This window comes from Diadema setosum, chromosome 11 (genome assembly GCF_964275005.1).
Source record: "Diadema setosum chromosome 11, eeDiaSeto1, whole genome shotgun sequence".
Classification (NCBI taxonomy): Eukaryota; Metazoa; Echinodermata; class Echinoidea; order Diadematoida; family Diadematidae; genus Diadema; species Diadema setosum.
In genome coordinates, this window is record NC_092695.1 from 16,157,878 (window position 1) to 16,183,968 (window position 26,091).

General features: G+C 39.2%; 1 protein-coding gene across 2 annotated transcripts in view; it reads right to left on the reverse strand.

The window, feature by feature from the left end:
• The window catches only part of LOC140235060 (cytoplasmic dynein 2 heavy chain 1), an 87,333-nt gene that overhangs the window by 23,735 nt on the left and 37,507 nt on the right, over positions 1-26,091 (reverse strand). The window contains exons 34-57 of one of the 2 annotated variants that reach the window (XM_072315098.1): positions 25,430-25,635; positions 24,591-24,767; positions 23,790-23,877; positions 23,395-23,602; positions 22,281-22,566; positions 21,232-21,330; positions 19,109-19,269; positions 16,325-16,571; positions 15,410-15,561; positions 14,896-15,040; positions 13,949-14,222; positions 12,908-13,039; positions 11,738-11,970; positions 10,785-11,007; positions 10,045-10,187; positions 9,045-9,284; positions 8,567-8,704; positions 7,487-7,606; positions 6,337-6,491; positions 4,681-4,804; positions 4,106-4,227; positions 3,149-3,362; positions 2,491-2,742; positions 1,165-1,185 (exon numbers count right to left, since the gene is read on the reverse strand). In XM_072315098.1, coding sequence (XP_072171199.1) covers positions 1,165-1,185; positions 2,491-2,742; positions 3,149-3,362; positions 4,106-4,227; positions 4,681-4,804; positions 6,337-6,491; positions 7,487-7,606; positions 8,567-8,704; positions 9,045-9,284; positions 10,045-10,187; positions 10,785-11,007; positions 11,738-11,970; positions 12,908-13,039; positions 13,949-14,222; positions 14,896-15,040; positions 15,410-15,561; positions 16,325-16,571; positions 19,109-19,269; positions 21,232-21,330; positions 22,281-22,566; positions 23,395-23,602; positions 23,790-23,877; positions 24,591-24,767; positions 25,430-25,635 — 4,160 coding nt within the window. The remainder of the gene's footprint in view (positions 1-1,164; positions 1,186-2,490; positions 2,743-3,148; positions 3,363-4,105; positions 4,228-4,680; positions 4,805-6,336; positions 6,492-7,486; positions 7,607-8,566; positions 8,705-9,044; positions 9,285-10,044; positions 10,188-10,784; positions 11,008-11,737; positions 11,971-12,907; positions 13,040-13,948; positions 14,223-14,895; positions 15,041-15,409; positions 15,562-16,324; positions 16,572-19,108; positions 19,270-21,231; positions 21,331-22,280; positions 22,567-23,394; positions 23,603-23,789; positions 23,878-24,590; positions 24,768-25,429; positions 25,636-26,091) is intronic. The other variant, XM_072315097.1, reaches the window with a different exon arrangement.

A 26,091-nucleotide genomic window follows, 5' to 3' on the forward strand; every position in this document is an offset into this window, starting at 1 on the left:
TTTGTATCACAGTTGAAATCATGGTCTGAATCATGGAGTAATTGTGGTGATTATATATGGTCTTGAGGTCAGTCATGGCAATCGCACTAATTGTAGACCATTCTTGTACCGTCTAAAACTTTTCTACAATCAATGCGATTGCCACGACTGACCTCAAGATCTGATAAGATCTGATACGATCACCATGATTACTCCATGATTCAGACCATGATTTGAACAGTGGCAAAAATTGTGATAGACATAAATGAAAATTCCAAGATCAACTACAAATGCCAATCATGGCATCTGTAGCGGCTCACACAACAGCGGGAATGAGCTTCAAGTTGTCAAAAACATTTTAATGGGTGGAACTTTACACAGAGATGCAAAACTCAATCACCAACAACATGACTGACAGAAGAATATTTGGTAATTATGTTACATCCGACGCTGCTGCTTGCAAAAAACATCTCTTCATACCACTTGCATTATAATTGAGTTTACTAAGCATGGGTTGAAGACTTCATTCTGCTGTTCTAAGAGTCAGTAAAGATGATGACCACAGCTCCAATAACAGATGTAACAAAAGTGTCAAACAGCAAGTTTTACAAGGGAAAGAGAACTCCCCTCAGCATGTGATTTTCATAGAGTTATTAAAACAAACATACAGATGGATATCACACATCGACTGGAGCATGATCCCACAGCTTTCCGGTTCATCTCACTTTGACGATCTATCTCTCTGAAACTACATCTCTCCACTCAAGTAGTGCTCATAAATGTCTTGTGCCTCCACACAAATATGTAGACAGCTAATTACTGATTCCATGAGACAATGCAAACAGACACACCCAAAACAAGAATAGAATAAGAGAACAGGGTCAATAATACAGTGACATACATTAGAATGCACCAAGAATGCTGAAAGGTTACTCAATCACTACAGGCGTTGATATAGGCATAGGAGAAGAAGAAAAATTAATGTATCCCAGACCACATAGCAAAATCGCACATGATGAAACAGAAGTATTATTCGAAGAAAAATAAAGAGAAGGTAAATACAGACTGAAATGGGTGAATAAAGGTGAAAGGAGTAAACTTGCTTAACCATATATCCCAATTGAGTGTGACGTGAGGAAGGACATGGATGGAAGAAAAAAGCTGAATATGAATAAAGTATCTTACCTTTATGGGCATATCATTCGTCTGTAAGCAGAGTTTACAAGTAAACGTGTGTTATCTTCCAGATGAATTTTACATTTAGTGAAGAAGAGTGTGTAACTTCTTGATTTGTGTCTCATGGATATCTGATGATTTACTGCATCATTTTTCTCATGTAAATCCTGATTGCTACCTTTATGCAGATCTCTACAATATCACATTACAGTTTATATGCAGCAGCAAGTTGACATACATATTTTTAAGGGTAGAGCTGTAACCTACATACCATTAGGTCACAAATTTGAAACATTTTAATAGACTAGTGTTTACTTGGCTCTCACATTTAGAACTAAACAAGAAATGATGGTAAACTTTTTTCTTGTCATTGGTGGTGCATCAAATCATCATGATAAACAACCATAGGATTTACAGCTCATTGAATGTGATAGAAAATGAATGTTATTGTTCAGTAATGCATACGCTCTACCTTACTTCTGCATTTGACCCACTCCTGGCATTGTAAAGCAAGGATACATACATGTGTCATTGGTGTTTAGATACTGTCACATGAATATGAACTGTACTGAAATTGTTTAATGTGATTTCCAAACAGCCACAGCATATTACTATAATGCTTGAGTTTAAGCATGTTTCTCATATTTATCATTGACAGAAATACATGTATTTGCAATTTTTCCATGACTGTTGCATATTCAGAAAATCAGGAAAAGGACTGCCATGTGTGACACTTCTTGTAATGGTTCATGACAAACAATAAACCACACATCGATCATCTCAGACTCTCTAGTCATACCCGCTTTAATACACAGCTGCAAAGCACTGGTAGAACATCTCAATGTTGCTAATGTACCAGGGAAAACATTTTTTGTTTTGTTTCATGGGCAGATAGTTCAATCAGTGATGCTCCAGGAATACTACAAAACATAAATCAATAAATCAAACAGTCTGTTATAAAAAGATAAATAAATAACCACCTTAATTTCATTAAAATTCCATCCAAAATTTGAAAAACAAAGATACCTTGTGCACCCTCCACAGCAGAAGTATAAAAAAAATTTGTCCCCCTCTTTTTGTTAACATTAAGGGATATTACACATACTATACAACAGTGGTAACAAATCAAAGTAGACTGAACAAATTTTGAGTCTTGACTAAAATCTCATCAAAATGCCACATGAGGCTTCAAAAAAGAACATCAGATAGAGTTTTTATGGGCAGAGAAATCAAAGGACTTTATACTACCTTGTATAAATGAAGAAATTTCCCAAATAATGACAAGGTAAAAATAATTTCCATGGGGGAAAAAGCGCAGCGCATAGTTTGTCTCACCTGCAGAATCATGACGGCATTCTCCACAGAGAGGTCATCGCTAGGCAACCCTTCCCCTTTCCACGTGAGCTGCTCACTCTCAGTGCTCAAAAAGCGCCGCATGTCAAAGCGCTCCAGGCCGCACAGCTGGCTCCACTGGGCTAGCTTCTCGCGCCGCTCATCCTCAGGCGCCGAGGTCAGGTAGGTAATGAAACCAGCGGCACACTGGGCCTTCTTGGGTAGGGTCTCCAGTTCTGTATTCAGCTCAGACACCTGGTTGGAAAAGAAAGTGGGAGAATGAAGACTACAACACCAATACCTGCATCATATATTAATCCTATTTCTTTGTTTTCTTAGCTGCTTTTTTGAACACTTCAGAGAATAGAGAAGTCATTGTATCTTTATGTTGTTTTATAGTATCGATTTAGACCATCATGCTTTTACATCAGCATGTATTGTAGCAGACAAGAATAAAAACAGCTAACCACTGTGACTTTGAATCCTTTACCTCGATCACTTGCATTGTGTGTCCAAACAGAAACACTTGTCTTTCAATCATGTACAAAGGCTAATCATCTATTCTAAATTGGGATAGTGATGTTCCTGACGGCACATAATTTAAAAGACAGGTAAGTAAAACAGCAAAGCAAACAGGAGCCCATCATCAAACATCCATCACCTGGTTGTTCCATCTCTGGTACTCTCCTTCTAGTTTGCCGATGAGGTTCTCTGCTGAGGCGATCGTCTCCTGCTCCTTCTCCAGCTCATACTTGAGCTTGGCTGCCTCCTCATTCAGCTTCTGGAAGCGGCGCTTGTATTCGTCGACCCTGCGGTCGACGTCAGCCAATCCCTTGGACAGCTTCTCAATGCGACCAGTGGCTTTCTCCAAGTTCCTGTGGTGAACAAAGGAACAAATGCAGAGTTATTCAAATTGATTTTGCATAATTATGTATTACATGCTGCATGCTATAAGGATTAGAACCAGCAATGGCTGTCAGGCAGAAGCTTGGTGGTCTAGTGGATAAGATGCCTGTTTGGTGATCAGGAGGTCATAGGTTTGAATCCTGCTTGAGTACATTGTACGTATGTCCATGATTTCTTTTGTCATGGCTACTGCTAAAATCACTGATCAATTCAGTGCTTATTTACATCGATGTAGGGCAATTTGTCAACCAGTACGTTGCAATAAATGCAGAATTGGTTGTGGTTTTAATGGGTGAGCCCAAACAGGTAACATCTTCTTTTATACACTGTAAGAACAGAAGACTTGAGGTGGATTCTAGACACTAAGACAGACATAGATTATAGCAATGTATTGCCAGACAAGATTTTTATTGAATTTTCTTTTTGTTTTTTGACAGTATTTTAAAAGTCAGTTACATTTCATGACAACACTTCTCTGCTAAGCACTATGTTTAAAAAGGTTAAAGAGCATACTGGCTAATTGTAACAATGTATGTCAGTAAGAAATGTAGACAAGTAAGACAAGTAGAAGACAACAACAGAAAAGGAGCAAAAAAATTACCATGCACAAAAGAGGGGGGTAAAGAGTTTGAGGATGGTGGCAAGAAAAGAAAAGGTATGGAACAAAAAGGACTTGAAACAAATACAGACTAATCATGTTGCCGAGTCTTACTTTTTCAGCTGATTTTGCTCAGTCTCCAAGGGTTCAATTTTCTCCAAGGCGTAGGAAAACTTGATGTTGGCCTTCACCCAGGCAGCAAGAGGAGCTGCGGCCACGCTGGCACGCTTTGCATTCTGAATGAAAGAACATGAGCTCAAAATATTCAAAGACTCAATTTGGATTAAACCAAAAAAAAAAACCCCACACACACAACCACAGATATCAAACCACAATAAACTTACACGTTAAGTTGATGCAGTATACAAGACATAACAGGAATTAGAATGTGTTGTGAACATTTTACATCCCTTCTCCCTGGAATGAATTGTTGCAAACTGCTCGCATCAGTCTAATGTGCAACAACACAACAACAATCTTTGTTTGCATGATGACTTATTACTGACTACTGCTGAAGTGATTTTCCCATATTCCAGAAACTTCCAATTCAAGACTGTGAAATATTGTACATGAAGTGTTTCAAAGTACTACCAATCCCAATGGGCCCATCCTAGGTGACTGATAAAAGACAGTGCATCAAGGCACATCACTCTAGGTACATGATGGATCAAAGCTGGACACCCACTCACCTGAGCATCAAAGGATGCTGCATGTTCTCTCAGCAGCTTCTCCACCCCCTCCCTGATGTCTGAATTAATCTTCCGAGCATCAAATGTGGAGATCTCCTCCTTGACTCCTCTCTTTGCCAAGAAGCTGCAACATTTGAGAGATTGAAGAATGTGTAAAACCGATAGATTTGCTATATTTGCAAGATTTCGAAGAATTATAATGCAAATGATGCATTGCACAATTGAGGACAATGAAGCACTTTACTTTGGTATGCCACTGCAATAGATAGTGCAAAAAAAAAAAAAAAAATTCTGCAAGTTTTTCCAGGTTCCATCCATTCTATCTGAAGAAGTTGATGATGTCAGAATGAGTTTGGGTCAAATTTTAGCATAAAGTACAATGTACTATCGCCATGAGCAGTACTGAGTAACATACAAACATCACAACTTATAGGTCATTTTAGTGTTCTAGTAACCTGCAGCCAGCCTACTCAGTGAGTGATATACATGACCATACAGACCAAGCATTTTAATTGTTTCCCACTTCAAGTAATATTAAAAATGTTGAGTACATGAGATCTGCCACCATATCATCAGTGGACAGGGTTTTCTCCTAAGTATCTCCTAAGTATCTTCACGCTGACTTTGAAAATGTCATATTTTCAATTTCTACAGCTTCATTATAGCAACGACTGGAATGTGACCTGCTCACCCCTTGGGCCATGACTGTATGCCAAATATCAGTCAAATTCTGTAGGATTTCATAAATAATAATAATATGAAATATTTATATAGCGCTTAATACAACATGTTTCGAAGCGCTTTATGATTGTCAAAACAAATAAAAAAAACATATTAATCAGCTTCGAATACGAATAATCAACTATACATAATCACCAGTTCTGTTCTAGAAATAATATACAAATATACTTGGCCTTGAGAGTTTCTTGTTAAAACTATGGGCAGAGGTGACTCCAAACTAGTACTATTCACTGAGGGGCGCAGCCCCGAAGTGAATAGTGCTAGTTTGGAGTCACCGAGGCCCATAGTTTTCACAAGAAACTCGAAACTAGGCAAAGTATATTTGTTTTATATTTTGGATCAAAAATTTCAATAAAAAGTGAAAATCATTATAAGCTTAGCCTAACCCCGGGACGCTCCGTGTACACAGTCACACTGCAACACTGCGTGTTGGGGCTGGTCGCAGTTTAGCCGCACTGCGCGGCGGCAGCGCAGCGCCTGCAATACGCAACAGTGCGAGAGACCGGAAATTGAAAAACGTAGCAGCCGTGGCACCGCCAGAGTTGCCCGTCGCATGTATCCAAGCGCTCGTATGGCCGCTGCAAACCTGAACACTAGAATTCGGGACCGGGCGTGGACGGACCACGTACACTTGATTGTAAAGAAGGGTGATTGTGACATCATTTTGCAAATAGTATATACTATTTGCAAAATGTCGTCATAAAACTGACGTCATTTTGCAAATAGTACTTCATGGAGTGTCAAACAGACCAACACTCTAAAATAGTTCAAAATACCTATAATCACGTGAAGCTCTTTTAACCAATCAATGGAAGACAAATTTTTGATCCAAAATATAATAACTACTATCTCTCAGATATTGGCAACCATCTGCCTTTACTACTGTTTTCCTTTTTGTGGTGTTTCCACACATACCTCTTCATGCTGACCCAGGATGTGTCAAATATTCCCATGAGACGAAGCACGCCCTCTAGGATGTCTCTGATGACATCGGGCGGGGCTCGCATGGCACGTATCTCGCTGAGGCTCTCAGACTTGATGCTGCCCACGGCGCTCTTGGCAGCTTGGACCTGTAGGATTTTTTTTTTTCAAATAAAGTCATAGATTGTTCTCACAAAAATCATTATCATCATTATCAATTGATAGCAGCTAGGTCCGTAGCTAAACAGAGAAATTCCACGTGAGGAAATTTAAAAAAAAGAAAAAGAAGAGAGAATTGTCCAGTTGCAACTGTGCTGACTGAGCCAGCTTTTTCTGTTTGCAAAATTCAACCAGGATGTGTTTATGATTCATTGACTGAGCTTCAAAATCACAAGTTACACTCATCACATTGATTTAGCCTGCATTCAAAAACTGTTCCCACTTAGATAAAGTATTCAAGGGAAAACATAATATTTCTGACATTATAGTCTTGCACTTACTAAAATACCTATAGGCTATTCAAATGCCTTGGCAAAAGACACATATTATTTTAATCATATAAGACGTACGTCTCAAATGCTTTGTACATGTATTTCGAACAACAGTCCTAGTTTCTAGGGGGCATCGTCCTCTGGTGAGATCTAACATAAAAATTCAAATGAAGTCTAGTAGTCACACTTCAAACAGATTAAATCCTTCATTCTTTATCACATAAGTAATCATCACATATGACTGGCTGCACTTTGGAAGCAGACTGCTTTTGAAACATTGTATAAAACATTGTATAAATGCAATTGTTACTATTGTCCAGTTCAATGCAGCTTTTTGTTTGTTTTCTACACTGTTATCAAAATGAACACTTGTCAGGGCTGGATACATGATCACAGATGTGAGGATAACTTCCGGGTGGTTTGAGAGACAGCCACAGTTTGACAGGTGGTGCTACACAGGTGGTGCTACACATGTGGCACTGACAATTTGCATCACAGCCTGCAACAAGAAATAGTTCTATAGAAAGTGATGGGAAGGGAACGATTTTTCAGACAGCTGCTTAGAAACACACTGCAGCTTGATGCCAGTCTACTTCAAACTTGGACTAAAAAATATCATACAACTGACTGTAAAATGTGGACTGTTAGCTAACCTGTGGTTCGATTTCTGCCAGCTCCTGGTCAATGACCTTCTTCCTCTTTTCTAGTTTGACGTTCTCCTCGTCTGCCTGCTGCTTCAGAATCTCAATCTCTCGACGCTGCTCTCCCGCTTTCTAAAAGACCAAACAGAAGTGACGCAATCACAATCTACACTGTATAAAGACATCACTAATGTTGTATTATTTGAAAAAGCTCAAAGTTTCTTTAATATTTTGTTGTCACTGCAGGAACTGTGTAATGAAATATACACAAAAATATCAAGGTTGAGATTAATTTCTATTGCTTTTGGAGAACTAAAAGGATCCTCAATGCACTTTTAAAAGCTGATGGCAAAATGCCTTCAGCTTCCTCAAACAGAGCAGAAGCAAATGTTACCATCATACACTTCATTACTCGTTGAAGACTAGTCCGGAGTATACATGGGTTGGTGTCTATGGAAAACATGTGTTACAGAAAAATCAGCTCGTCCTCAAAGGATTAATATCTATCTAACAGGCAAGTAAGCACAAACTAATTCCTAAGCATTTTACTGATGCAGTGTTGTGTCTCACTCTAAAGCTTTTTCAGTGTTTTCGACTGCCAACTCTATGATGTATTTATGATTTCAACATGGGGCTGCTCATTGGTTGCCTCTTTCTTTCAAATACATCCATGCTGAAGGAGCCATGATAAAAGAAATCATGGGCATACATACTTCAGTACGATTCAAACCTAAGACCTCCTGATCTCCATCGATCCATGTTAATCATTGCAATAAAAACATCTTGACAGAAGAATTTCATGAATTTGAATAATTACATTGTACATAGCACCTGCTGCATGTTATAAGGAATAGAACCAGCACTTCCTGGGAGGTGGAAGCTCGGTGGTCTAGTGGAGATGATGCCTGTCCTGAGATCAGGAGATCGTAGGTTTGAATCCTGCTCAAGTACGTACGCCCATGATTTCTTTTATCATGGCTACTACTAAAACACTAATCAATTCAGTGCTTATTTGATACGTTGATGTAGGGCAATTTGTCAATAAGTTGCAATAAAAACATCTCGATGGAAGAATTTCATGAATTTGAATACCTCCATGCTGGTCTGGATTTTCTTCAGGGCTTCATCAGCTTCTTTCTGCTTCTCAGCTAAGAGGGCGCTCTGCTTCGCTGCCTTACTGTTCAGCTCAGCCACCAGGGCCTTGGCCTCATTCAGCTTCGAAACCCCCGCCTGAAGAGGAAGAAAAGTTCAACATGACCCTTTATTTATTTTTTTTTTTATTTTTTTTTTTTTGGGGGGGGGATTCTCCAAGAAGAACAAGCTGCCAAGAAAAAATATTTCTCCCTGTCTACAATCCAGTGAGGAATAGATACATGAAAACTATTCATTTGAAAAAATATGCAAACTTCCAAGAGGCTTCTTTGCTACTAAGTGTCAGGTGAAATACTGAAAAATTATCTTGCTCTTCACCAGTGATGTACAAAGACACTGGCAGCATTTCTCTGCTAAGATGGCTTTACCAGTATCACCGCATGACCAAACACACTCCTGTACAGCTAGCACTTTTTACCTGCAAGTGCTTCTGTTTATCCTCGACGCCTTGCTTCTTGTGCTGGTACACCGATAAGTACGTGTGCAGGAAGGATATGTACCGGCGCGGCGTGGAGTCGCCGGGCGATGCCGACTTGTGTATCTCGAGGAAGTTGCGGATGATCTCATCGCCGCCGGAGATCTTGCGGTGTCGCTTCTTCTCCTCCTTGCCCTCCTCCTTGCCCTCACTCTTCTGGCTCCTCAGCAGCAGCTTTGGGATCTGATCATCAAGGATGGGAAAGATAGCATACCAAAGGCAGACATAAGATCCCTGTTCTTAAAGTCAGCATTTTTACATGGTCCTTACTTAATCAATTGTATTTCTTTTTCTTTGCTGCAAGGGAAAGAGTGAAATTACATTACTTTGCAGGGTCGTGGTTCCTATAAAGTTCATCTCAAGAGATATGCTGCGTGACACTAATGTTTAAAATGGAACATAAAAGTTGACTGAAATATCAGAATCCAGCATTACCAATTTTTGTTAGTCAGCTAAATTAAGCTAGAAACATGGATTTTCTTGTCAATTGATAGATCTCTATTAGTTTTCCATCTCATGAACACAGGATTTATTTTACAATAAAATAAGCAAAGGATGTTGACTATTTGACATTCATAACATAGTTCACAAAGAAAGAATACAATATGGTGAATAATGGGAATTAAAATGCAACAATGCTATCATCTCTGCTTCGCATCACTAAGGCTTCAAAACTTTCAAATGTCGTGTTATACATTTACTCCTGAGCACATGATGCACAGACTGTGTCATCACGTGTTGTACAGAAAAAATGGCATTCTTTGATGTTTTGTGGGGCTCAACTATGTCATACTTAAATGGAACAATGAGCAAGTTATGGTTGGCCAAGCTGTTGAATCTTGCTTCTTTATCAGTCTGACATTTCTGTTGGCTCCTGAAATGTCCAATAACAAAAGGTGACGTGACAATGACCTTGCTTGACCTCTGTGAAAGTGCCACTGACCTCTTTCATGCTCTCCTTACTCCAGCCCTCCATCCACTGCACTGAGCAGCTCTTGTAGAAGGCTGGGTTGCTCTGACAGTTGACAGCAAACGATGCGTTCTTGCTGTCCATGATTAGCACGATGTGCAGGTTGGTCAGGATGCCTGGTGAATTTGCAAAAAATTGATGTGAAATATTGTCCAATGACATCATCACTGTGTGACGTAGTTTGCCACCTGAAAACATATTTTTTCAGTTTCCTATGCATTTTGACCCCTAACAAGAATGTTGAGATTACAATAATGAGTGACATTAAGAGTGACTGTCAGGTAATCTTATTGAAACAGATATTGTGTCCACTGTTATTGTGTCCGTCACCTTACATACTTATATTGTGTCATAAAATAATAAGGACAGCTCTAGCGGTAAATATCTCAGATTGGAACCAATTAGAAACATCATTCCATTGGAAAGGCTCATTTCAAAAGAGTTTGTGCAGATATAATAAGAGATGCCTTTGAAAATGTCTTCATAAAAAGAAGAAAATGAAAATATATGTTAAATATATGAACAAAACACACACAAAGAGGAAATGTGTGTTTGAAATAAAAAAGGTCCAATACAGTAATGTCTTGCACTAGTTAGTACATTATTTGATGCATGTTTTGGCCAAGGTTTTACTAGAAGTATAGTGTAAAGTAGACACTGCCCTGATAAAATTAACAAAATTCAGATTTTGACTATCAACTTTCAAAACTTACGAGAGGCATAGTAGCTAATGAGGGTTCCGCGGAAGCCTTCGTCCGAGGCCTGGTCTCGGATCGGAGACAGAAGTGGTTCCAGCTCTTCCGTGGTGTACAGGCCTGGGATCTCGCCTGACGACAGGAGGCTGTTGATGAGTTCCAGGAACTGGGGCTGGACCAGTTGGTGATCCTCGATAAGGAGAACCACTTGTTGGCCCTCTATACCAGCCATCTGCATCACCTGATCTCATAGAAAGAGGGAGATGGATCGTTTGCCAAATATTCTCCACTGAAATATATTTTCATCTTGTATTCGCCCGTTATCATTTGCATGGAATCAGATGGATTGTTATCCTAATGTTGGTTTGTCATCATCACAGTTGCAAAGACAATCTGGAGAAAAATGGTAAGATTTTATCAATTTTGGCCAATGCACATAAAAAAGTAAAAAAATGGTTGATTCGTTTACAAGGATATCACTACACCCATTAATGTTTGACATATTTGATTACATTCATTCATTCACAAGGCATGATGTGTTATGCTGGTACCAGGTATTGACTATTGCTAGTCACCTGCAGCAAACTACAAAGGGTCCATATAATCTGAAAATTTGTCAACCTGTGTGTGTTGACAGACCCTGTTCTGTGCAAAAAGGTGATTCAGTACTGTATAAGCTGTTATTTTTGCATACAGATATTTTCGCGAATGAGGTCACAGACATTTCCGAGAGTTGTTGATTTTGCAAAATGACACCGACGCTTATCATAAATGCACTATTAATCTAGCGCATGGTGACATTTTCGTGTGTTGTTAAATTTGTGATCCAACTGTGATTCGCGATATTTGCAAAAATTAAACCCTCGCGAAAATAACAGCTTATACAGTAAGTGTGATCTTTCACTCTCACAAGTTGTGACCCTCTACTTTGTCCACAACCTGAAAAAAAAAAAAATGACTGAGTAGCTTACCGTCTTCAGGTCATTCTTAAACTGCTTGAGGCCATAGGAGCGGGACACGTTGGGGGTGAAAAGCTCTGTCCGGTGAGTGTGAGCGACAAGGGAGGCGGCCGTTCTACGCCCCACACCACTCCGGCCAGCCAGCAAGAGTGACCCACGGGGCTGGGTCAGCACACGATCCACCCTGGCCACATGGTCAAGTACCTCATGGAATATCTGGATGTCTAGTTCACGATTCTCTCGTGCTGTGACACAGTAATAGCATGACATTAAAGCAAGTGTTGAGAGAAATACACTGTCAGTTCAGAAACACCAGAGCATTAAATCCATAAACTTTGTGCAGGCTTGATATCTTTCTGGTTCTTAAGTTTGACTGCATTTCTGGCTTTGAACTAGCAACATGTATTCATGAAAGCTAATCAAAAGCATAGTGATTAATTCATATGTTATGATAAAAAATATAAAAAAAGAGACTTGACTTTGTTGTGTCAAATGCTCTCAACAGGCATCAACCTAGGCATGCTTAGGAAAAGTTTTTAGCTTGCTAAACACATTCATGACACCATGTTCCGGTTGCTTTACGATAGCATGCGATGCTTAACCCGTTGAGGACAGGCTTATGTTACTACAACACGCATTTCCCATAGACATCTTCCCAAGTATACTCAGGACTCGTCCTCAACGGGTTAAATGGAATAAATTACAGTGAACTCATACTTCTTCATTAAGTGTTAAATGTTGATGAATCAAGCTCACACATAAGGTAACACATCTTGTGCAAACTGCACATTGTATCTGACCACAGGGCCCTATTTCTGGCAACCATAGCAAGAACTTGAATTCTTGGAGCTGATCGGCTGTTGCATATATGACGTGAGAGCTGCAAGTACTGTAAAAGTGGAAATTTTCCCGCATTTCGTGCAACGAGAAGCTAGCGCGAAAATAAAAGCATGTGAATATTTTTGCGTGTCATATGCTACAGTACTTGATGTCTTGATTCCGCGGAATTAAAAACACGTGAAAGTCTTCTGACAAGGCCAAGCATGAAAAATTAGTCGCGCGAAAATATCCACTTTTACAGTATTGTAAAGTACTTTATAAGACATGCCCTAGAAGACAAATGGTGGCAGTTTAAATGAATTTTGATGTAGGTTTTTAAGCATTGTTACATTTGTGACTCACCGAACGTCTTCTTGGCCTTCTTGATGACCTCTTTGAGGTCAGAGGTCGACAGTCTTCCAAGGCTCTTCCCAGCCGGAGGGAGGGAACTACCAGTGGCCTCGGCTCTTGCTCCCCATGTTACATAATAGTTCCCTGGTGAGTGGCACAACACAACAAAAATTAATCTGTCCTTGTTTTATCTAATTTTTTTCTTTTAATGTAAAGTGAAGCTATATTCCATCATGTTTAAAAGTTCATCTACTACATATCTACAAATTTATTATGAAACTTCAAAGAAAAAAAAAATACTATTAAGAATGTAATAAAAACCTCTGGCTACCAGGATCTTTGATTTCAATACAGACATTTTTCTCCACAAAAATAATAATGATAATAATAATAATAATACATTACATTTGTAATACGCTTAATACAATGTTTCAAAGCGCACAGGGAAAAGACAAAAGGAAAGATGAAAGATGAGGGAAAACAGACAGATCAAAACACAAGTAAGAATAACATGACATAAAAATGTCACATCTTATACAGTAATTCATGGTCCTTGTTTTTACTGGCATTAATTACAGCACTATTTCATCTAATGAAATCCACACTATACAATTTCACTAAAGGTTTTGTTGATGACATCATTAATTCAGATTCCTACAATGAAATCAGAAGCTGCTGAAATTAAGCAAAATTCAAGTTCAAAGTAGTTGAAGTGTAATTTAAAAAGGTCAAACACTTCTCCTTAAATCACATCATTATCTACATTTAAATGAACACTGTTTGTCCCAAGGAATATCACTCTGAAATATGAATATAGTGGAAATGGTTTTACACTACGCAATACTTACTATCTGTGCAGATTTATGAACTGTCTAGATTCTAAATTAAATTCTCTTCCGCTGTTTTTTTTTTTTTTTTTTTTATTGGAAAAATGAGCTAATTCTTTCATGAGCTCCACAGACTATGTGGTAATTTACTACTTTAGTGAAATTCTTTATATCCCCCTCCCCCAGTTGAAAAAAAGGGAAACTTTAAAAGTGATATTGTAAGTACCGTTAAGATTTTGCAAGACATGACCAGCATTCCAATCAGCCTGCAGGGTGCCGTTGAGGATGTTCTCAAAGCGGTTCCGGGACTCCTCCCCCACCAGTCGATCCTGAAAGAGGCGGCAGGCCTCATAGCTCCAGACCTCCAGGACGTGCTCGCTGGAAGTCTCCGAGGCTGAGGCATTTAGGTCATAGCGCAGTAGTCCCAGGACCCACTGGGTGAGGTCACGCGGGGTGAACAGGTAGTGGCTGTGGTCGTCAATTGAGAACTTGGCCCTGACCTGGTTACAGGGAAAGGAAACAGATTATGATACTCAGCTTGAGACATCCATCTTCCCATATGTATTCGAACATTCAGGTGATAAAGTTATCTTTTAGCCAATTAGACCGGAATAATAATAATAATAATAATAATATGAACACTTGTAATGCGCCGGTATCCATCATGAATAGATGCTCATGGCGCAAGAAAGGGAATATAATATTAATGGGTTCAAAGACAAGTTACAAGTCAGTGAAACGCTAATCAGTTGTGGAGCTAAGGGGCCCGTTTCATAAAACTTGTCATCAGTGACAAGTTGTCATAGATGTGACAAGCTACTGAAATCCTTGCATCTGATTGGCTGAGAATAAATTTGTCATAGAAATGTGGCAGTTGTCACTGATGATAAGTTTCATGAAACGGGCCCAAGGTCTCTGTAGAGTTAAAGAACCACAGAGATCAACAGGTGTAAAAGGGCTTATGCATTTAAATAATAACCTACATGCATCAGGCTGAAACAAGCGTGTGTCGGTTCTTCTGCTACCATGCCATTCCAAACAACTTGCCGATGATCTGGCATTGCATCCAGTCACGCATCCCCCCAAAAAAGAAATGCATGCTACCACAGGAACATTGAACTTCTGATGAGATTCCGCTCTGGAATGATTCTCAGCCGAGGCTGTTCTTCCTACCTGTTCATAGACGCTGATCATGGACCCTGCCAGCTGGCTGACCCGAGATGGCGATGCCCACACGGGGTGGTTGCCAAGGCTACGGTGGAGGACCGGTGTCAGGTAAGCACTGTAGATGCTTTGCAGCTGCTCCTTGTCAGAATATCTGTAAGAAGGTACATAGGGAAGGAGAAAGAAATAGATCCAAATTCACCTATTAAATGGATGGAAACTACAATAACATGCTCACAGTAGAAGACTTCAAGCTTCTTCTATAGAATATGGCATGTGATTCAAGGCTGAGAATCTCATTTCAAGGAAGTATGTGCCTAGTTGTTATTAGACTATCTTACTATTGGAGGAGCATCCACTCTGAAGGAAGTAAGCCTTACGGTGTACATCATCTACATTCATCTAAAGTTCGCGGGAACTAAGTTTGCCTTTCACTGCATACAAATTCTCCTCTGAGATCAACCAATCCCCAAGAGGGAGAGATGCAAAGGACAAAAGAAGGTAATCATTTTTCTCGACTCACCCAATGGAGCAGATGCGGACAATGGAGGTGAAGCGGGTCGAGAGGGGATGCCTTCCCACAGTGTGTGCAGCGTTCATGCTGGCAACAATCTGCACACCATCAAGACCGACCCACTCCAAGTTGTTGTCATAGAAACCATGATATGTCAGCACCTGAAATACAGGAGAGAAGAGCAACGACTTCACATACACGTCTTATGAACAATATCAACTATCATCAATCATTACAATATGTCACCCAAGTTCTTCCAATTGATATGCTTATGGGGAAAATATGGTATCAGCAGATTTTCTTAGAACCAAGATTGTTCCATTTCATGGACTACAAGATATCGTACGGTTATAATGTTCTTGTTGTGAAGATCACTGGCAAAAATTGCTCATTCATTATATTATAATGAACATGCAAATGTATGAAGATACAAATGAACTCAGCAAAAGACATCAAAGAAACAGTGAAACTTGAAGCAATAAGGGAGAGCAAAATTAATATCCTGTGGTGGGTATAGGGCAAGATTTCTTAGAACTGACTGAAAAAAAAATGTCATATTACACTCCCACAATCAGCCTAAAAAGGCCAACCCTCTGTGTTGATCCCCCTGCAATCTTGATATCATTGTTCTGTACTCTTAAGACTTTTCTCACGATGTCACATTACCGTTCTATGTTGTTTTCATAGTTCATGAACTATCCCCAAAATTCAATCTGTGTTGTATTTTTGTCACAAGTAAAAACGACAAGAAAGAAGAATGCATTTGAAGAGGATGTGTGGAGGGCTACATGGTAATTCCAGAAAAATTTAAGGAGAATTGCATGTTACATTATGTCGGTGCCCATTTCATATTACAGCACATTAGGGAAGTCTTCTTGTTTTCTAAGACTACACAGGATTTGTCAACACCCAAAGTTCCCTGACCTGTTGGAGGAAGGCGAGAAGCTGACAGGTGCCCCACTTGTCTGGCTTGGGCAGGTTCAGGTCCTTCAGATAGAGGACCAGGTTCTCGCAGTCCTTGGGCCGATAGACCCGGCCCGTGTTGGTCGAGAGCACCATGCACATCTGCTGCAGCTTCTGCAGCAGGTGGGTGGGCGAAGTCTGGGCGTTGCAGTGGATGGTGGCGATCTGGGTGGAGCGCAGCTGGGAGAAGCAGTGCCGCAGGATCATCCTGGTTGGAGATGTTGTTATTCAAATTCATAAAATTCTTATTTATGTCGATGTAGGGCAATTTGTCAATCAGTTGTGATGTTGTTGTTGTGTTGTTTTTTGACAATTGTTTTTTTTTTTGGGGGGGGGGAACAGAATATCATGATTCATTACAACAGATAGATACAACATACATACACACAATGAAAGATATCAAAATGGCATTTGCCAAAAATCTATGACACAGAAAGCTGTAGATGGAGTGTATGCACTGGAGCCTTGTATACTGACAGTATACAAGTGCAGCTTCTTGGAGCTGCAAGAGGGATTACAGTATCAAGTATATATGACAAAATTTAGCTGTGTTTTTATTTTCACTAATTTCAAGAGTCAGCTGATATTTGAACTAGAAATGTCGCTTTGGCGACTGGTATGCCTCCGCCATAATGCATGATTTTCCCAATAGGTCTAGATAGTACATGTGGACACTGTGTGATTACATTTTCACAAAATTGGTAAAATATTGGAATGACAAGTTTGTCACAAATGTGTTGAATGTTCACTTTCCTTGACCTAGGTTTAATTGGATGAATAGGAGAGCATGTATCTAGGGATTTAAGGACTTTAACTTGACTTTGACCCATTCATACATTTAGGCATTGAGTAATTTTCAAGGTACAGGTGTGGAGAAAAAGTGCAATTTCGGAATTGAATAGTAAATTGTTACCATTTTCATCTGGCCCATGACCCTAAAATTCATAAGATAATTACTTTCAGGTAGAACATGCATAATATGTACTAAGTTTCAAGGTAACTTGAGCCACTTCCGAGATATGGACGAAAAAGTTAGTTCAGCACTTTCACTTGATCTTTGACCTTTTGACCTTTGAGGCAAAAAGAGAAAAAAAAACTTTCCAGAGAATTTCTATTAGGTTACACACGCATACACCAAGTGTAAAAAAATAACCCTGCTGGCATTGCATAAATATGAGGGTAATACTAAAATTTTGAAGTCTTGCATTTGACCTTTGACACCTGACCTTTGACCCCATGAACCCTACATTCTCTAGATAATCACTTCCAGTCAGTACATGTATATACTATGTTCCATGAAGATACCTAGAGAACAATTTTCCAAGGTACGGAGAAAAAAAAGAAGTTTTAATATTTTTACTTGACCTTTTGACCTTTGACCTTTGACCTCATGACCCAAACTTTCACCAGAGAATCTTAATTGGGTAATACATGTATACACTACGTTTCAAGAAAATCTCTTCAGGCATTCAATAGATATGGTGGAAATAGTGAAATTTTATGTATTTGATCCTGACCTTTTGACCTTTGACCTCATAACCCAAACTTTCACCAGAGAATCTTAATTGGGTAAAACATGTATACACTAAGTTTCAAGAAAATATCTTCAGGCATTCCATAGATATGGTGGAAATAGTGAAATTTTATGTATTTGACCTTGACCTTTTGACCTTTGACCTTGAGCATGTGCACCCAAAAGTTGATAGGCACAACTTCACCCCCTAATACACATACATGCCAAGTTTCATTAGGATACCTCAACAGGTTTCGATAGTTACCTTGTCCACAAAATTCATTACGGACGGACGGACGTCCGACCTCACGGTGATATGCTTGTGTGTCTACCCCTTTGTTCTCCCTTTTGTTAAAATAGACACACAAGCAAAAATTTTAGCCACACAAGCCTGACGGAATAAAGGCCATCTATTGTGCACTATTGTTCTCCTAGCCACACAAGCATACTCTCGTTAGCACGGAAGGACGGACGGACGGAAGGACGGCCGGACGGACGGACGGACGGACGGACAACCCGAAAACATAATGCCTCCGGCACCACTTCGTGGCGGAGGCATAAAAATTAACAAACCACAAAAGTGTTGCCTCCCATAACACAAAAACACTGTATATTGTCTTAAAAGTATGAAATCATTTACTTGATTCCTGAAAAAGGGAAATACTCATTTTTTATTCCATCACTGTGGTTCTCGAATGCAAATTCAATTACTTGTGTAATTGTCTTACGAGCCTCTATTAGCGAAATATATGGTGCAAACAGCACTTGTGATGTAGGATTATCTGTTTTGTTACTGGTGCAATTCTTGTAATACTTATTTCATGTTACAATAATAATCTATGTTGGTGTGTGCAGCATAATGCCTCCAGCAATAACAACAACACAAAGAGATTGATGTGGATGGGATGTGGGCAATTGAGGGAAGAGTTATGATAACACATTCATCCTTTGTTCCTCCTGTCATGTGGAATGTGTTGCTGTTTGTTTGGTTTTAACAAGAGCAAAGTTGTAAATTCTGAATACACAAACATAATTATGCAGATCGGGAATCACAAATGTTTAGCATGGATATATTTTCATAGAGGTGAAAGTCACTTGCCAACAATCACACATCTTCACAAAGATATTCATAAATCTTCTGGCTAAGTTTGAACCACACCCTTTCAGCATCTTTAAAACTTAGTAGTTTCCAACAAATGACCCAGACAACCAAAATACAAAGATCATCTCACCCTTTGCCACAGCCATCTGGTCCAACCAAGATGAAGGGCTGTCTGTTCTCAGTCTCCAACCACGGCTTAAAGAAATCTAGGCACCTCTGGACATCTGGGGTTCCGATGACAGGGAGGGAGCTTGGGTTGTTGAAGTCTGATGCAGACAGCTCCTGGGAATCCTTTAAAAGCAATAGCGGGACGAGAAAAAATATTGGCAGTTTGGTTTCACCTGGTTCGGTAGTTTGTCCTGTGGCTGTTTTATTTGGCAAATTGTTTAATGAGCATGGTGCAATAATAGCAATGACAAAGAAAAAAGCATTTCATGCTATTCATTTATGCAAGCAATAATATTGCAGTATCAACCATCTATATGAAAGAAAAAAATGACAATAGTTACTGTGAGCCCTTTAAAGGGATGGTACAGTATTGGTGGAGATGAGAACTGGGCTTTTAACTTTTTGCGAGATACCAAGTAAACACTTATTGAATAGTACAGAGCGTGCCACTTTAAGAGGAATTCAAAGTTTATTTGTTGAAAATTGGGTTTGGAATGACTGACACATCCAAAAACAAAGTAAAAAAAAGCGATCGTAATAAAAGGTGGGTCCCACACTTTATTAGAATTGCTCTGTTTTGGATATCTCAGCCATTTCAAAACCAATTTCTATCAAATAAATGTTGAATTCCTCATGGAATTACATGCTCTTTCACATTTCATAAGAGATTTCTTATTATCTCACTGAAAAATGTTAGAAACCTGAAATTAGGTCTCAACCAAAACTATACGATCCCTTTAAGCTCTTCTAGTTAATGTTTTTCACCACACTAAATTGCTCAAACTGTCAATATACAAATTTCATTTACACTTTCCTTTAATAATAACTTGATTGTACATGATTTTGAAAATTTCACACACAAACACATCATAAACTTCAACTAGATATATCGCTACGGCGACTGATATGCCTCCGCCATAATGCATGGTTCTCCTAATAGGTCTATAGTACAATGTCTTGACAATGTGTGATGACAGTTTCACACAGTTGGCAAAATATTAAAATGACAGGTTTGCCACAAATGTGCTGAATGTTCACTTTCCTAGAACTAGGTTCAATTGGATGAATTATTCAAATGTCAAGAGTGCAGGTATTTGGGGAACTGATGATTTTTACTTGACTTTTGACCCTTTTATAAGTTTATGCATTGAGTAATTTTCAAGGTATTGAGAAAAAGTATAATTTCAGTATCAAATGGGAAAATAGCATTATCTTAATCTGGTCTTTGACCTTTGACCTCACAGCTCCACGGAGAATCACTGTTAGGTAGAACATGCATAAATATGTAAGTTTCATGATGATACCTTGAGTTACTTTCGAGATATGGAGGAAAAAGTGCAATTTAGCACTTTCACTTGACCTTTTACCTTTTGACCTTTGACCTTTTGGCAAGAAACTCCCCCAAAAATATATATTGGGTAATACATGCCATACATCAAGTTTAAAAAAAAAAAAAAACCTTCAGGCATATTGCATTTTAAGGAAAGTAGTGATATTTTGAGGAGTTGACCTTGACCTTTGACCCCCTGACCTTTGACCCATGACCCCCAACTTCCCTAGATAATCACTGCCCATCGGTACAAGCATATATACTAAGTTCCATGAAGATACCTTGAACCATTTGCGAGATATGGAGAAAAACATGAAATTTCAATTTTTTTTCCACAAAATAAGCTGTGACCTTTGACCTTTGACCCTTTGACCCTAAAAATCCACACAAAGTATTATCCCCCAAGGATATAACCTCATATCAAGTTTGATGTAAAACCACCACACGGTTCTTGAGATATCGACGAAAACAAAACGGGACGGACGGACGGACGGACGGACGACCCGAAAACATAATGCCTCCGGCCACTTCGTTGCGGAGGCATAAAAATGACCTGGAGTATCTAAACTCCTTTCACTGAGATTGACTGAAATGTCATATCAGTCTGCTTGAAAATGCTCATGAAATAAACACTTTATACACACAATTAAAAAAAATGTAGAGTCATGAATTTTACAAGGTTAACTCAAAATGAAAACAATAAGAGGCAATGAACACTGATGACAATAGATGGTAAAACAAAATCAGTGCCCTACCTGCATGGTGTAAGTGGCCAGTGAGCCAGTCCGCTCATCAAAGTAAGTGTCGAGAATCCTCCTAGGATCTGGTGGCTGTTCACGCATCCATTGAAACACCTGGAAGAAGGGTTACACCAAACATAGATAGAACAGCAGAGAATTGAAGATGCTTCAGAGAGGGAAATACTGCAAACTATTAACTGTTCTTGGCATTTTGGCAAATGGCAAAGGATTCTGGAAGGGTAGAAAAACATCCTCTGTCTGGAACAAAATTGTTTTCCCGTGAAGAAAATTATTTCAGATTGACCACACACACACACAAAATAGAAAACAACATCAACAACTTTGTGACCACCTTAATGTCAGAAAGTTATCTATCATTGCTTTCAGTAGGTGCTCTAGAAAGATCTGGGGCCCGTTGCATAAAATTTACAATTATGGTAACTTTGCCATCCAATGGTAACTTCCATGGAATTCTTGATTGTGATTGGCTGTTGAGTATTGTTGCCATGGTAGTTACCATTGGATGGCAAAGTTACCATAATTGTAACTTTTATGCAACGGGCCCCTAGTTATGTGAACTTGACAGCTGGCTCCTCATTCCTCTTGAGCTCACACTGTGACAGGATTCAATTTTCCTCTGTTCTACAACACAATCTACATTAGACAGATCAAGAACGTTTTTCTCTTATATTTTCTAAAACACCCATCTATCATTTTTGCATTCTAAACAAATGTAGATTATCATGCATTAAGTGTCACAGTTGCATGATTACATTATCTGTACATTCCTATGAATTCAGATCATTAAGTGTAGAGCTCAATCAGTCATGCATATACAACGGAACCCGCAGGAAGTATGTGACATATACAGTATAGGGTACAGAAGTCTGATGTCATAGCCATTTACCGTCATGGAAACTGGGTCTTAACAACCTCACCAAGTTCGAGTGTTTATGCACACACCTGGTTCCAACCCAAGCTATAGTGTATAACAAATGACTGTGACATCATCATATCGGTACTCTAAAAAAGCCTATGCCTGGAGATAAATGCAGATCACTCACCTCTTTGGCAAAGTTAGTGCGGATACCTTCAGGAAGGTTGGCGCCCAAGCCCCGCACCAGCTTGATGGCGAAGTCGGCAGTGCATTCAGCGCCCCTCAGGTGGGACAGCCCATTCATGACCACGCCCACTAGGCTGGTGTCCACCACAAAGTCGCCCTGTCGCATGACCCACTCCAGCGCCTGATAGAAGTGGTTGTCGATCCAGGCTTCCAGGCGGCCACGATACTCCTCGGGTTGGTGGCTGAGCCAGGACTGAACCAGATCCTTAATCTCTGTGTCTTCATCACTGAATATGAAATAAAGAAATAAAACATGAGAATAGTAATTGGATTCATTCAGAGCAAAAACCATTAATTTTACATGTGATCTTTTTCTCTTTCTGTAAAGTCTATTGATCCTAACAACTTTCTTCCAATGTGACATGCAATTTAAACATTTGTTCTTCACAAAACTAATCTTAACAGATGGACTTGCCCTTTATCCAACTAATATCTCCTATCATCTATTAATCAATCTGATTTTACTATTTCTGTACTATCATGATTTTAAGAGTCTGCAGGCTTATGATTTACAGTTTTCTCATTAGATCCATCAAATCCTGAAGAATTTTACAGATGAAATGCAGATATTATTATCTTGTCATCATTCAATTTGCACTTTTGAATTTCATGGCATATCTTACATTAGAGAAAGCTTAGATCGAACTAGTAAAACTTACAAAATCTGGATAAAACTCAGATGGAAATGTACAAACATTTGCAAACTTGAGCTACAAATGGAAACTTTAATCTATCAAATTATGTTACCAAATCAAGACTCAATTAACAATACAGCTTACAGGAGGCTTGTGAATAATCAACAAAAACAAATAATTATGACTAAACAACATTGAGCTTAAAACGAAAGATCTTTTGTTTTGTTTTTTCTCTACCTTAGAAAAACTGCCAGTTTACAGTATAGCATAAAGCCAAAGAACCATTTTTTCATTTTCTCTTTTGTGTGTGTGTGTGTGTTTTTTTTTTTGTTTTTTTTTTAGACTTGGTGGATTATCAAAGCTAACGGCACTTGTTTAGTTTTGTTATTCATGATTTGATTGAAAAGAATATTGGCACACCTCATGAAGATCATGCCCATGCGGGAGATGGTCGCTGGTGATGCGCAGCTCAAGTCGTGGGTCTCGAACAGGAAGTTGATGTTGGGTCCAAACTGGATGCGCTCTCCAGATGGCATTGTCAGGAGGCGGTTGTCGTCCAGCACAGAGTTGAGGGACTCGATCCACTCGGGGTCGATGTCGCCATCACATATTATCCAGGAGTGAATTTCTGAGGAGTTGGTGAAACAATAATGATCATTGATGAGATAGTATGTAATACATATCCTGCCTTCCAACAGAAATGCAATCAGAACTACATGTTGCATACCACAGTCATGCCATATAAGAATTTTCACCTGATGTTGAATTCAATATTTTTCTAATCAAAATCAAATTTTTGAGAGAAATATTATTACCTTGTGGCTCTCTAACAACCTGTCTGGCACTGTAGGTCAGCACACCATCACTCCATTCACGAGTGTCCATGTCAATGTGACCTAGCAACTGGAAGAAGAGAGGGGAAAAATATATATATGTATATTTTACAATTTCTGGAATTCACTTTTGCTTGCATTTTTCAATGACAGTAATATACACAATCTTGGTTTTAGTTTATAATCTCAACACATTGTCATTTCACAATCATCATTACTATTGCCACTGCTTTTAGAGTGCATTCATTTTAAAATCATCTTATTGAATTTGAGCAACATTTACCTTAAATCTTCTCATGTGACCATTTCAGCATAGAAATGACCAATTATCATTTCCTTCAGAGCAGTTTACATGCAAGAAGACTGCCTGTCACCAATGGTAATTTCTTCTGCTTCCTTGGGTAGTTAGTTGTATGAGACATGCTTAATTTGCAGGCACAATGTCATATTCATTTTTCTCCCTTTACAACACCACTATTAATCTAAGTTTACTGCCATGTGCTATTTCAGACATTTTTACAAGCTATGTATGCATATGTTTATCTTTTTTCTCCTTTTATTGTAGAAACAAAACACATCAACCATTCAGCAATGACTCAACAGGGAGACATATGAATGAAACCTAATTTGTGCTTTTTGTTTATCAACTGCCATGTTCAAGGCTGAACTTTATCAATACAACTCAATGGCACAATAGAAAACATTGAGCAAAACCTGCTGCACAATGTGGGGAAAACTGCTAATGTGAGAGGCAAAGGTCAACGAAGGTAAGTGGAGACTGACCTGCGTCCTTGGCATGGCCTTGGGGTTCATGGTGTACTGCTTGACCACCTGGCCAGTGCTGTTGAGTCCTGCCCGGAGGATCTGCCAAGTGGTGGACTTCCCTGAGCCGCTGGGGCCCACTACCACCACACCCATCCTCTGCCGGAGCTGCTCATAGAGTTCCAGTGCCTTCTTCACCTGTTTTACGAAAAAATTGCAAGTTTTAGGAGTGTTCATCTGTATTCAACCCTTTCTACGCTTTGTTCACAAATAAATCTATAGGCACGATCAGACTGGCAAAGATCGAGAAGTTTAAGATCACCATCTTTATGATCTCGAAGTTTTGCCAGTTTGACCACAAACTTCCAACTCCAACTAGGGATATTTTCCCATCCCCGCCAAATTTCTCTATCTTTTGCCACCGTGACAACTAGAAACTGAAACTTTATGATCTTAATCTTTTCAATCTTTTGCCACCGTGACAACTAGAAACTGAAAATTTACGATCTTAATCTTTTCAATCTTTTGCCAGTCTGACTGTACCTTACATGTTGGCAGCCTTGTGATTGCACATAGGTACAGATGTCCACGCAGTATCGTAAAAAGGGATTTCAAAATCCTCTTAATCTTTTGCACATATAATGGACTTCAGATTAGACTGTTTGATTGTTTCACCTGGGTGACTTTCTGTAAATTACAGCAGAGCCAAGTGAAATGGAAACACTAATATCAATAGAATAGCTAGGAAGTTCCTTCTACCAAGTGCCTAACATGGCATAAAATGATGATGTATTATCTGCATATGCATGTTTTTAAAAGAATTTGAATATCATAAAGGTGTGAGAAAGGGGGTTCCTTACCTGTGTTTCCATGACAACCAGCCCATGGTCTTTGCAGTGCTGTCTGATGGCATCAGCAAGCTTAAGGTACTCAATGTCCTTGAGCTCAATGCCAGGGAAGACATCCCTGACCAGGGCATCAAAACGACTGCTGTCGGAGAAGGTCAGTTTGGAAAGTGTGTTGACCCTCAGGGCCTGCACCACAAGCTTGGGTTCTTCAATCTTGCCTGGTGTTGGGTATGACAAATTAATGGTGAAAGGACAAGAACCAAAATCTTACTCGCTGCTCTAAAGCAACTTGGTTGAGTACTAGCTCTCTGTGAAAAATATAGAGAAACAAAGTCACAGTGGAACTATAGTATTACAATTTCATACAGACTAGCACATCTCCCTCTCCTTAATTTTTTTCCTTTTTATTTGACGGAAAATTCAAGACAGCCCAAATATCAAATTACCACACATTATAACTAGCCCAGTAATACATCTGACTAATTTTTCTTCCATTGAACCACATTCATTGAAAATAGTTGATGGTTTGCTATGAAAAGATGGCACAAAGGCCCGAATTCACGAAGGTGGTACAAATGAAACTATGGTTTAAACCATGGACAAAAACCATGGAGCGCCAAGCGTCGCACTGAATATTTCATTAGGAAATTGGACATTTTTTTCGACCAAATTAC